The sequence below is a fragment of the Salvelinus fontinalis genome, chromosome 1 (assembly GCF_029448725.1).
Source record: "Salvelinus fontinalis isolate EN_2023a chromosome 1, ASM2944872v1, whole genome shotgun sequence".
Lineage (NCBI taxonomy): Eukaryota > Metazoa > Chordata > Actinopteri > Salmoniformes > Salmonidae > Salvelinus > Salvelinus fontinalis.
Window position 1 is genome coordinate 41,117,880 of NC_074665.1, and position 12,594 is coordinate 41,130,473.

At 45.3% G+C, this 12,594-nt stretch overlaps 1 protein-coding gene across 4 annotated transcripts in view; it reads right to left on the minus strand.

Annotated features, from left to right (window-relative positions):
• The window catches only part of LOC129854389 (ataxin-2-like protein), a 68,060-nt gene that overhangs the window by 3,943 nt on the left and 51,523 nt on the right, over positions 1 to 12,594 (minus strand). For all 4 annotated transcript variants that reach the window (XM_055921387.1, XM_055921378.1, XM_055921369.1 and 1 more), the window contains 13 exons: positions 12,217 to 12,450; positions 11,302 to 11,729; positions 10,759 to 10,845; positions 8,922 to 9,035; positions 8,468 to 8,545; positions 7,973 to 8,034; positions 5,807 to 6,108; positions 4,995 to 5,064; positions 2,168 to 2,305; positions 1,675 to 1,738; positions 853 to 1,028; positions 474 to 612; positions 146 to 255 (listed from right to left, as the gene is read on the minus strand). In XM_055921387.1, the coding sequence (XP_055777362.1) occupies positions 146 to 255; positions 474 to 612; positions 853 to 1,028; positions 1,675 to 1,738; positions 2,168 to 2,305; positions 4,995 to 5,064; positions 5,807 to 6,108; positions 7,973 to 8,034; positions 8,468 to 8,545; positions 8,922 to 9,035; positions 10,759 to 10,845; positions 11,302 to 11,729; positions 12,217 to 12,450 (2,002 nt within the window). The remainder of the gene's footprint in view (positions 1 to 145; positions 256 to 473; positions 613 to 852; positions 1,029 to 1,674; positions 1,739 to 2,167; positions 2,306 to 4,994; positions 5,065 to 5,806; positions 6,109 to 7,972; positions 8,035 to 8,467; positions 8,546 to 8,921; positions 9,036 to 10,758; positions 10,846 to 11,301; positions 11,730 to 12,216; positions 12,451 to 12,594) is intronic.

Genomic DNA, 12,594 nt, shown 5'->3' on the forward strand with positions numbered 1-12,594 from the left:
ACGGACCTTCAAAATGCCCAACAACGCTGTATGTCGATTTAAAAAAAAACTTGGCCAAGACAAAAAGGGGTATGTTCTAGAACTGGTATGCGTTCCGGAGAGGGATGGTGAGATTTGAAGCTGGGATGAGGGGTGTTGGTCTTACCTGTCCAGGGCTGGGGGCGTGCTGCTGAGGGGGGGGCTGGTTACACGTAGGGGTGCTGGAGGGCCGGGGCTGGTGCACTGCACCCTGGTGATGGGAGAACGACTGTGGGGCTAGAGGGGCAAGAAAGAGAGAGCTGAAGACACTTTCCATTATACATTTCCCAAAACAATGATCCAGTAGCCTGGTACAAGATCTGTTTGTGCTGCATACACAACTCCTATGGTCGTTGGTTGGCTATACAGCACAAACAGCAAACAGATATTGGATTAGGCTACCCCCAAAACAATGATCCAGTCTAAATCCAGGATCCAACCAGTTTTGGACTCACCATAGATACCCTGCTGTGGCACCAGAGGCACCTCACCTTGGCCGGGGAACTGGGGGCCCCCTGGAGGGCCCATGGCCTGGGGGTGACTCCCTCCCTGGCCCAACATCCTCGCACCGCCCTGCAGCATGGAGTACATCGGCTGGGGAGGGGAGAGCGGGTGAGATACATGGAGAAAGACAGAGACATTGTTTTCAGTATCTGACCGCTACAGTTATGATGACCAAAACTGGATAACCACTAAGGCAAAGGGATTCAAAACTCTGGGGAAAGGAAATTGAGGTCTGACCCCCCCCCCCACAGTACAGCCATAGACACGGACAAACACACACCTTCCCACCCACACTCACCCACTTCTCCACACACCTTCCCACCCACTGACCTGTCCAGGGTAAGGCGTCATGGCCTGGATGACCTGCTGCTGGCTGTACTGCAGGTAGGGCTGGGGGTAGGGCGACGGCACCAGGGGGGCTCCGGCTGCAGACGCCGCCGCCTGTAGCATGGCCTGCGGCGGGCCCGAGTTGCCATGGTCCGAGCGGGGGGCCCCCAACCCTAAGCCTGGGGGAGACCAAAACATGACTGCATAACAACGTTGACAGGGAGGGGAACTCGCTCAGTCACATAGACCACACTGCCCAAAATGATGCACTAGTAGATATGAACATGCTTTAAAAGAACAATAAAGAACTTACGATTTAAACTTCGGAACAAGGATAAATTCACTACTAGTTTTGCCCGACATTCAACTTTACTATAGAACTACAACAGTTTGCCATGCATTAGTAGATAAAAAAGTTAGAATACAAAGAAGTAGTAATAATACTATGTATTCGTAAGGTAAGTAAGATATAAATATGTATTTTTATTTTTTTACCTTAATTTAACTAGCCAGTTAAGAACAAATTTTTATTTACAATGACGGCCTCCCCTAACCCAGACAACACGGTGCCAATTGTGCGCCACCCTATGGGACTCCCGATCACGTCCGGTTGTGATACAACCCGGGATCAAACCAGGGTCTGCAGTGACGCCCCTAGCACTGAGATGCTGCGCCTCTCAGGAGCCCCTGTTTGTACTGTCTTGCCAACTCAGCTTGATACTGACCATAGTAGTTGGCCAGACAGCACAAACAGATCTGGGACCAGGCTAGAATATGTCAAGGTGTAAACAATGCATGCACACTGGTTGTGCAGAGCGCGCATACCTTTGACTCGGGGGTATTTCCCCTGGCAGACTGTAGACATGGTATACTGGTACATATGTGGAGGCTGGAGGGAAACAGAAGCCAGGAGACAAGAGGTCAACACAAAGCTACAAGCCGCATTGGCTTTTCAATGAGGGGATTTAGGCAATTTTAACATGAACTCGTACTAGATCCTAAAATGCGCTCAAACAATAGCATAACACTGTATATAGTCACACACTACATCACCACTACTTGCCTTAGTGGTTATCCAGTTTTGGTCATTGACTATAATTATTATATATTATTATTATTATATTATTATTCAGGGCTCGAAACACCCAGTTTATAATCAAGGATAATATTACCAATAATCCCAAAGCCTCCCATTCATACAAACAGGGGGAGCAGTATTTGATGGGGAAACGGAATGTCCCACAGCATAAGTCTTGTGCCACATAAGTGTCTTGTGTGTGCGGGTTACCTGTACAGTTGGGATCTGTGTGTGCGTTACCTGTACAGAGTGGATCTGGGAGATGTAGGAGAGGTAGGGGGCGTTGTAGATGGGACCCTGGCTGCCTGGGTGCTGCAGCACCATCGCAGGGCTAGGAGGGGGTGGCCGGGGGGGCGTGGGTGAAGGGTTGGGCTTCGTCTGCAGACACAGAGGGAAGGGAAAGAACCATTTATATCATGGTTTGGTAAGTAGATGTCTAGGCAGTGTTTGGTACGCTCAAGGGTGAACTCTCCCCTAGATACAGATAAGACCAGCTTCCCCTCCCCCAATCTAGGGATGGGCACGGTTATTTGAATATTCGATGTCTCCCCAAAATGAATGACATTATATGAATATTGAAATTATTTCAAATGCCCATCCCTACCCCAATCCTAAATCATTAGTTGGGAAAATTTAAAACGGACACAAAAATAAGTATCTATGAGCAACTTTACCCTACACCAGGGATGGGCAAATATTATTATTTATTTTTTTTAAATTGGGAACTCAGGGTCTCAACTTACGGTTGAGAGCTAGAATAGTAGAATACACACGGTGCAAATGTTTTTCTGCTTATTTTTGTGCAACAGCAATCTCTTATGTCAGACAGCTAGGTTTCCATCCAATTTGCAACAGATTTTCATGCAAAGTTTAAAATCTGCATAAAATAATATGCGCATTTTCCCACCAGAGATGTGTTTCCATCAAACTGACTTATTGCGGATAAAAGTATGTGCGTGATGACGTTGTGCACATAAAAGTTATGTTTGCGGTTAAATTCCCCATGTACCGAATGAAAAATACAAGTTAAATGGTTTCCATCGCATTTTCAACTCTGATAGTTTTGTCACAAAAACTGTTACGTTATATAGCAAATGTGCTCTCTCTGGTCTTGGTACGTGTGCTCTAGCCAACAGCTCGCAGATACAGTGCAGGTAGGCAACTAACAGCGCCGTGAAAAAGTATTTGCCCCCTTTCTGATTTTCTATATTTTTGCATATTTTTGACACGGAATGTTATCAGATCTTCAACCAAAACCTAATATGCAGTGTTAGGTTTCCACCAGACATAAAAATGGACCCATCTCGTCCAAAAAGTTGACTCAAGTTTGCCGAAAGCACCTGGATGATCATCAAGACTCTTGGAAGAATGTTCTATGGACAGATGAGTCAAAAGTATAACTTTTTGGACGGCATGGGTCCCATTATGGCTGGTGAAAACCAACCACTGCATTCCACAGTAAGAACCTCATACCAACGGTCAAGCATGGTGGTGGTAGTGAGATGGTTTGGGGATGCTTTGCTGCCTCAGGACCTGGGACGACATACCTTAATAGACGGAACCATGATTTCTTCTCTGTATCAGAGAATTCTACAGGAGAATGTCAGGCCATCCGTCTGTGCGCTGAAGCTGAAGTGCAGCTGGATCATGCAGCAAGACAATGATCCAAAACACACAATCAGTCTACATAAAAATGGTTAAAAAACAACAAATTTGAAGTTTTGGAATGACCTAGTCATAGTCCAGACTTAATCCCAATTGAGATATTGTGTCAAACGAGCAGTTCATGCTTGAAAACCCAAAAATGTTGCCGAGTTAAAGCAGTTCTGCATGCCATAGTGGGCCAAAATTCCTCCACAGCGATATGAGACTGATCAACAACTAAAGGAAGCATTTGGTTGGAGTCATTGCAGCTAAAGGTGGCACAACCAGTTAATGAGTGTAAGGGTGCAATTACTTTTTCACACAGGGGATTTGAATGTTGCATAAATTTGTTAAATAAATAAATGAAGTATCCATTTTTTTTTGTTATTTGTAAACTCAGGTTCCCTTTATCTAATATTAGGTTCTGGTTGAAGATCTGATAACATTCAGTTGAAAAAAATATTCAAAACTAGAGAAAATTAGAAAGGAAGAAAATACTTTTTCACAGGACTCTACATTATGAGATTATTATGGATAAGAGTGATATTCTTTTTATTTGTCAAACGGCAGCGAAGCATCGATCAATAAGACCCTAGATATTTTGTCACAGAAATAAGACCCTAGATATTTTATTGGAAAGAAACATCAAGCTCATCACATGCAATTTCACCACCCTGTGAAGTTCATCATAACTTATTTCATCTGTAGCCTAACAAACTGCATGGTTTTCCAAGTCGTAGTGGGAGAATCACACAACATATCATCGCGTGACTTCAATATGGCGGTTATTATATCAATACTTGCGCATAAAAGGCATTTCCACCACAATCTCACATAATTCATTTTACTGACACAAAAAAAGAGCCCACCAGGTCGAACAAACAAATTGTCTGTCTGCATTTAGCAAATTGTACAGGCATGTCCTTTTTCCATCAGACTGGCCTTGACTTTTTTCATGCATCAGGTAAATCATCCACATGAAATGGTTAGATAGAAACCTGGTTAGACACTCAAAAAATGCTAAACGCTCTAACATTTCAAAATCAAAATTTCACTTAGGGCTCTCAAAAAAAGTCTGACTGCATGTGTGGGTACGCGGACCCGCGAGCCACTGCGGCCCCTCATAATGAGTTTTTGTGGCCTTCCCCCACGATCAAAGTTGCCCATCCCTGCCCTACACCATTTCGTGCGTAGACCTCTAGACATCGTTTGGTACATAGGCGCGTCTAGACAGTGTTTTGTGGTATAGATACAGTAGATAGATAGCAGACGCTTTTAACCAAAGCCGACTTACAGTCATGATGTGTGCAAGCGTCATACTCTACCAACTGAGCCACACGTCAAGACAAAGTCATTGTTTGGTTTGTAGACCTCAAGACATTTTAGATACTAATCATTTTGCTCTTCTTGACACCTTGCTTACCAGAGTGAGCGCGATTTTGTTTGGGTTGAACTCTTTGGCGTTGGGATTCAGAGTTGACTTCCTGACTTGACTGAGAGAGTGAGAGAGAGGACACTGTTAGTACTGTATACACAATGACATCCACTGCTCTGTAACCAAATCCATCTATAAACCAGAAAGTAGTGCTGAGCGATGTGCTTTTTGAGGTAGGTTCGGTTTCGATTATTAAACAAAATAATCCCGGTTTTCGATTTAGGTTTCGATTATTTTAAACATTAACTGCATGTATTATGTGAGTTGAATGCTTTAACAGAATGAAACAATTATTAAAAATCCCATGGTGGAAGTGACTGCCCATAACTGCTTCAATAAAATATTTCACATTTCTATAGAGCTGCTGTCTATGTATACTTATGACTTCTAAATACCAACTATCAATCACTTAGATGATGTATCTTCGGGTAGAGATACCTCGTGGAGCAACTGCTCTTTATCCCTCTCGATCGCAAGTCTTATTTCTCTTCTCTCCATTTCAGTGTCTGGACAAGTAGACGTGCAATGGATTATGGTCATTGGCTAAACTACGTAGAATTGTGGACTGTTGGGAACTACAACTCCCTACTACATTGCACAGTTTGGGCTTGATCTGATTCATCTCTAGAGAAACTGCATGTTGAGCTCACAGAAGAAAAAAAACGAACAAAATGGAATTATAATAATTGAACCGATGTTGGTCAATTAGTCGTTTAAAAAAATGAAAAATAACTGACATTTTGGTTAATCGCTCAGCACTACCAGAAAGAAATCCCCTTTCAGTCTTTAGCAAAACTCACTCAATCACACCCTCCACTCGCTCTGCCTTCTGTCTGGACTCTTCACTTCCTGGGGTCCTGGCTGACTGGGATTGTCCTGGCGATTGCCTGTCTGAAATGGGGCTGGCGGTGGAGGCAGCTGCGCTGGAACTGGGTTCCTTGGCGGAGTCCCCAGAGGGGGAAGCGGAGGGCTGGGAAGTACTTTGGGGGGCGAGGGTCTGTTTGGAGTCTGAGGAGGCGGGGCTGGGGTACGAGGGAAAGGGCTTGGCCGTGTCAGAGGGAGATACCGCTGCAGCACTGGAGCCACATCCGCTGGGCTGAAGCTGAGGAGAATCACATCAAATCAATCTTTATTTATACAGCCAATTCATACAAAGCAAGTGCAACCCAATGCACTCTATACTAAAAAGAAAGAAACAAGAGGGAAATAAAATTACAAGGAGTATGAAACTTTAGTAAGGGGTGCTAGACCGCTTGCATTTCTCAAAGCACATTTCCAAGTTAATTTACAAACACATGCTTAAAAGGGTTTAACAGTAGAAATAGGTTATAAACTATAAATGTAATTTATTTCTGACTACTTATGTGAATAAACTCAGCAAAAAAGGAAACGTCCTCTCACTGTCTCACTGTCACTTTCAGCAAACTTAACATATTTGTATGAACATAACATGATTTAACAACTGAGATGTGTTCCACAGACATGTGACAAACAGAAATGTAATAATGTGTCCCTGAACAAAGGGGGGGTCAAAATCAAAATGAACAGTCAGTATCTGGTGTGGCCACCAGCTGCATTAAGTACTGCAGTGTATCTCCTCCTCATGGACTGCACCAGATTTGCCAGTTATTGCTGGGAGATGTTAACCCACTCTTCCACCAAGGCACCTGCAAGTTCCCAGACATTTCTGGGGGGAATGGCCCTAGCCCTCACCCTCCGATCCAACAGGTCCAGACGTGCTCAATGGGATTGAGATCCAGGCTCTTGGCTGGCCATGGCAGAACACTGACATTCCTGTCTTGCAGAAAATCACGCACAGAATGAGCAGTATGGCTGGTGGCATTGTCATGCTGGAGGGTGATGTCAGGATGAACCTGCAGGAAGGGTACCACATGAGGGAGGAGGATGTCTTCCCTGTAACGCACAGTGTTGAGATTGCCTGCAATGACAACAAGCTCAGTCCGATGATGCTATGACACACCGCCCCAGACCATGACGGACCCTCCACCTCCAAATCGATCCCGCTCCAGAGTACAGGCCTCGGTGTAATGGTCATTCCTTCGACGATAAACGCGAATCCGTCCATCACCCCTAGTGAGAAAAACCGCGACTCGTCAGTGAAGAGCACTTTTTGCCAGTCCTGTCTGGTCCAGCGACGGTGGGTTTGTGCCCATAGGCAACGTTGTTGCCGGTGATGTCTGGTGAGGACCTGCCTTACAACAGCCTACAAGCCCTCAGTCCAGCCTCTCTCAGCCTATTGCAGACAGTCTGAGCACTGATGGAGGGATTGTGCGTTCCTGGTGTAACTCGGGCAGTTGTTGTTGCTATCCTGTACCTGTCCCGCAGGTGTGATGTTCGGATGTACCGATCCTGTGCAGGTGTTGTTACACGTGGTCTGCCACTGCATGGCCGATCAGCTGTCCGTCCTGTAGCGCTGTCTTAGGCATTTCACAGTACGGACATTGCAATTTATTGCCCTGGCCACATCTGCAGTCCTCATGCCTCCTTACAGCATGCCTAAGGCACGTTCATGCAGATGAGCAGGGACCCTCCTGGGCATCTTTCTTTTGGTGTTTTTCAGAGTCAGTAGAAAAGCCTCTTTAGTGTCCTAGTTTTCATAACTGTGACCTTAATTGCCTACCATCTGTAAGCTGTTAGTGTCTTAACGACCGTTCCACAGGTGCATGTTCGTTAATTGTTCATGGTTCATTGAACAAGCATGGGAAACAGTGTTTAAACCCTTTACAATGATCTGTGAAAGTTATTTGGATTTTTATGAATTATCTTTGAAAGACAGGGTCCTGAAAACGGGACGTTTTTTATCTGTCCAACTTGGTCCTGCTTCTTGGAATACCACCAGCCCAGGACTTGACAGAACAATTATTTTCATCAAGAGAATTTAGACTCAGAGGTAATTGCGGATTTCTCGTTCACACATGGCTAAGGAGCAGCGACAGAAGTCTTACCCTGAATTCTTTGCCGAATTTCCGCAGCTCTTCAATTTGTGACCTTTGCTGAATGGAGGGAGCTGAGAGGAAACGGGGAGAGAAAGAGGGAGAGAAAGGATACAAAAAAGTTCTCAAGCAGGAGACAATGTGTTTTTGGCTGCACTTTTCTTTCAGACAGCACCTTATGGCAAACAAATGCTTTTCTACAGGAATACTCTTCTCATCTACGACAACAGCTAATTGACACACTAACATGCACACACTTTTTGAGGTGAGACACCACAACAGCAAACAGTTAAAAAATAGGGTGTGGCCACTAGCCATCCTACCGACCAGAATATCTGCTGTCATTTTCTGTTCATTTCCCAAAGGTGTCTACATGCTGAACCAGAGCAAACTGTCACCGTTCATCGACACCCAGCAGGTGCTTTAACCATTCGTTGTCGAGGTGTGTCTGACCTTTAATACACACAAACTCCCTCCCACAAACACACATTTCACAGACACACACACCTTTACTCTTGCCATCTTCCGTGTTGCCTGGACTCTCTGCTGATCGTTCTTTGGCAGCCATACAGAGAATCTCGTTCACTGTAGAACAGACAGACAGAATGAAAGACAGAGATAGAAGAAAAAAAACACACAGGGGACCAATTAGCCACTGGAAAACTCCAACCACTTGAACAGATTCCCACAAAACACCTGTCTGGTTCTTATACAGGTGACCCTGTCCTGATGACAGTTGGGGCCCTTTTCACTACTTAGATTAGATTCAATAAGCAAAGACAAAAAAAATGGAGACCGGACCTGGAAGATGTAGTAGTGCTTTCAGCCAAATGTATGAAAGTTTGTTTTATAAATACTTATTATCATGAGCAATTTCATTGTTATCACTACTACTCAACTACCACAACCTGTCTCTACTTGTTTAAAAATATAGTTTGTTGATTGTTGTCATTGTTCGTACCATCGATGGGGAAGAGCGGGGCGAGGCCTGATGTTATCTGGGCGGGCATGGAGACAGATGACGTGTCCAGGTACTGCACTGGGTCCTGCGAGCCAGATTTCGGGGAGCGGGAGGCTGAGAGGAGGACAAGACAGAACAGAGGTCAGAATGAAAGACAATGAGTCGTTATAAATGGTTAGCATTTCTGGCTGTGTCTGAAATGGCACACTGTTCCCTTTAAAGTGCACCACTTTGTGCTCTGGCACCCTATTACCTATATAAGGCCAAAAGTGGTGGACTATATACAGTTGAAGTCTGAAGTTTACATACACCTTAGCCAAATACATTTAAACTCAGTTTCACAATTCCTGACATTTAATCCTAGTAAAAAATCCATGTCATAGGTCAGTTAGGATCACCACTTTATTTTAAGAATGTGAAATGTCAGAATAATAGTAGAGAAAATTATTTATTTCAGCTTTTATTTCTTTCATCACATTCCCAGTGGGTCAGAAGTCTACATACACTCAGTTAGTGTTTGGTAGCATTGCCTTTAAATTGTGTAACTTGGGTCAAACGTTTCAGGTAGACATCCACAAGCTTCCCACAATAAATTGGGTGAATTCTGACCCATTCCTCCTGACAGAGCTGGTGTAACTGAGTCAGGTTTGTAGTTCTCCTTGCTTGCACACGCTTTTTCAGTTCTGCCCACAAGTTTTCTATAGGGTGGAGGGCAGGGCTTTGTGATGGCCACTCCAATACCTTGACTTTGTGGTCCTTAAGCCATTTTTCCACAACTTTGGACGTATGCTTGGGGTCAATTTTGAAGACCCATTTTCGACCAAGCTTGAACTTCCTGACTGATGTCTTGAGATGTTGCTTCAATATATCCACATAATTTTTCTCCCTCATGATGCCATCTATTTTGTGAAGTGCACTAGTCCCTCCTGCAGCAAAGCACCCCCACAACAACATGATGCTGCCACCCCCGTGCTTCACGGTTGGGATGGTGTTCTTCGGATTGCAAGCCTCCCCCTTTTTCCTCCAAACATAATGATGGTCATTATGGCCAAACAGTTCAATTTTTGTCTCATCAGACCAGAGGACATTTCTCCAAAAAGTACGATCTTTGTCCCCATGTGCAGTTGCAAACCGTAGTCTGGCTTTTTTATGGCAGTTTTGGAGCAGTGGCTTCTTCCTTGCTGAGCGGCCTTTCAGGTTATGTCGATATAGGACTCGTTTTACTGTGGATATAGATACTTTTGTACCTGTTTCCTCCAGCATCTTCGCAAAGTCCTTTGCTGTTGTTCTGAGATTGATTTGCACTTTTCGCACCAAAGTACGTTCTTCTCAGGAGACAGAACGTGTCTCCTTCCTGAGCGGTATGATGGCTGCGTGGTCCCATGGTGTTTATACTTGCGTACTATTGTTTGTACAGATGAACATGGTACCTTCAGGCATTTGGAAATTGTTCCCAAGGATGAACCTGACTTGTGGAGGTCTACAATTTTTTTTCTGTGTCATGCACAAAGTAGATGTCCTAACCGACTTGCCAAAACTCTAGTTTGTTAACAAGAACTTTGTGGAGTGGTTGAAAAACACGTTTTAATGATTCCAACCTAAGTGTATGTAAACTTCCGACTTCGACTGTATAAAAGGAATAATGTGCCATATCAGATGCATATGAAATGTGAGTTAGTAGTTTACTAACCAACATCTACCCTTAGTAGCAATTCTCATTGGATTCATTGGACTTAAGTCTATGATGAGGCAGAATGTCTGTGTCTTGAGTTCTGGAGTGCGTCTTGAACAAGTGTGTAGACAAAGTGTGAGATAAAAGGCATAGTTGTATGTTAACCTGTGGACTGGGTGTGTGAGTTAGGTGTGCGGACCGGTCGGTTTGACTGGGCGGGTCTCTGTAATTTGGGAGACATCCTGGTAGACACTGAGGCAGGGAGAAAGAAGAGAGGAGGTTCAATTTTCCGATAATCAACTGGCAATATATTATTGTAAGCGTCACCTATTACTTCCAAGACACAGTGCAAAGTTAAGAAATAAGGCCCAATGAGGACACAGCCCTTAGCCGTGGTATATTGGCCATATATCACAAACCCCCGAGGTGCCTTATTGCTATTATAAACTGGTTACCAACGCAATTAGAGCAGTAAAAATAAATGTTTTGTCATTGTTTTGTCAATAAATGTTATACGGTCTAATATACCACGGTTGTCAGCCAATCAGCATTCGGGGCTCGAACCACCCAGTCTATAAAAACAAATAATTCATGACTGACATGTACACTTTCTGGAGTAACAAATCCACGTAGACACACCGATATCCCATTACAACACAGATAACTGCCCGAACACACACAAACACACACACTAATAACTTCACTCACCTCCGTTGACGGGCCTACCAGTGTCCGACAGAGACAGCGAGTTGGAATGGGGGGTGGGGGGACTAGCTGAAGAGGGGGTGGCGTTGGCCGAGGCCGGACCCCCGGGGGAGGTAGGGGCGTAGGGGCTGGCAGTGCCAGGGCTGACCTGGGAGTGGTGGGGGGAGTAACCTCGGCCAGAGAGGGGGCTGCTGCACTCCGAAGAGGGGGGAGGGGGCTGGGGGCCACCAGTGGCCAAGGGCAGGTGAGGTTTGGGGGAGGAAGAGGAGGGAGGGGCTGAGCGGTAGCCGGCGCTTATGCGGTTGTGACCTTGGGGTCCGGCACTTCCTCCTCCAGGGCCTCGCTCCGCCCGCTCGCGTTCTCCTCGCATGCTGCCCCCCGACACGCCCATCTCCCTAGCTCGCTGGGGTAACGGAATGTATTTGCTTTCCCTGAAAGAGAGAGAGATAAACAGAAAGAAAGAATGAGGGGGGGAGGGTACTGTAGATCATGCTTTCCCCAATCCATCCACTGCTGCCAAAGACTTTCAGCATGATGAGGGGATCAGTTTGAGCAAGGTGAGGGGCAGAATCACTCATCTTGATCACATAATGAGCAGTTAATTGGGATGCCAGTTGATTTGTAGATCAGCCATTCTACTCAGTCCGACTGAAATGTGGTCAATCTCAAATACACAAACCACTTAGCAGTAGCCAATAGTGACACCCCTCCACACACTATCCAAAGGCTACATACCAATTTTCCACCCTTCTCCCCAAGTGTGGACTTTTTTACTCACCATCATATATTTAAAAACATGAAATCATTGGCTAGAAAGAGTTCATTTCCACCATTGTCGAATCCATGAAGTGCACACTTCTGGAAAAGGGTGGAGAATTGTGACATAGCCAAAGAATACAGCCTGACCGGAGCACTCACCTGCTGACTATGCTGGGGCCGTCGCAGCCTTTCTCCCTCTCCCTGGGGCTTTCCCCCCCCCGCTCGCCACGGCGCACCACTGCGCTGTACTTGTCCTCCTCGCTCTTGCCCTCCTCGTTCTCCAACGAGACGCGATGACGGTACTGGGGGCTGGACTCAATCTCACTAGCCATGCGGGCGGCACGCGCCTCCCGCTGCCGGAAGCCCTCCGTGCTGCCCCTCTCCAGATGGACCCTGAGGGACAGGGAGGGAGATGGAGAGAGAAAAGGATAGAGAGATGGTGAAGATCAACACTATGCATAGATACATACCTACAAACAATCATGTATGAAGATCAGATCTGGGTTCAAATACATTTGTGTTTGCTTGAGTCTGCTT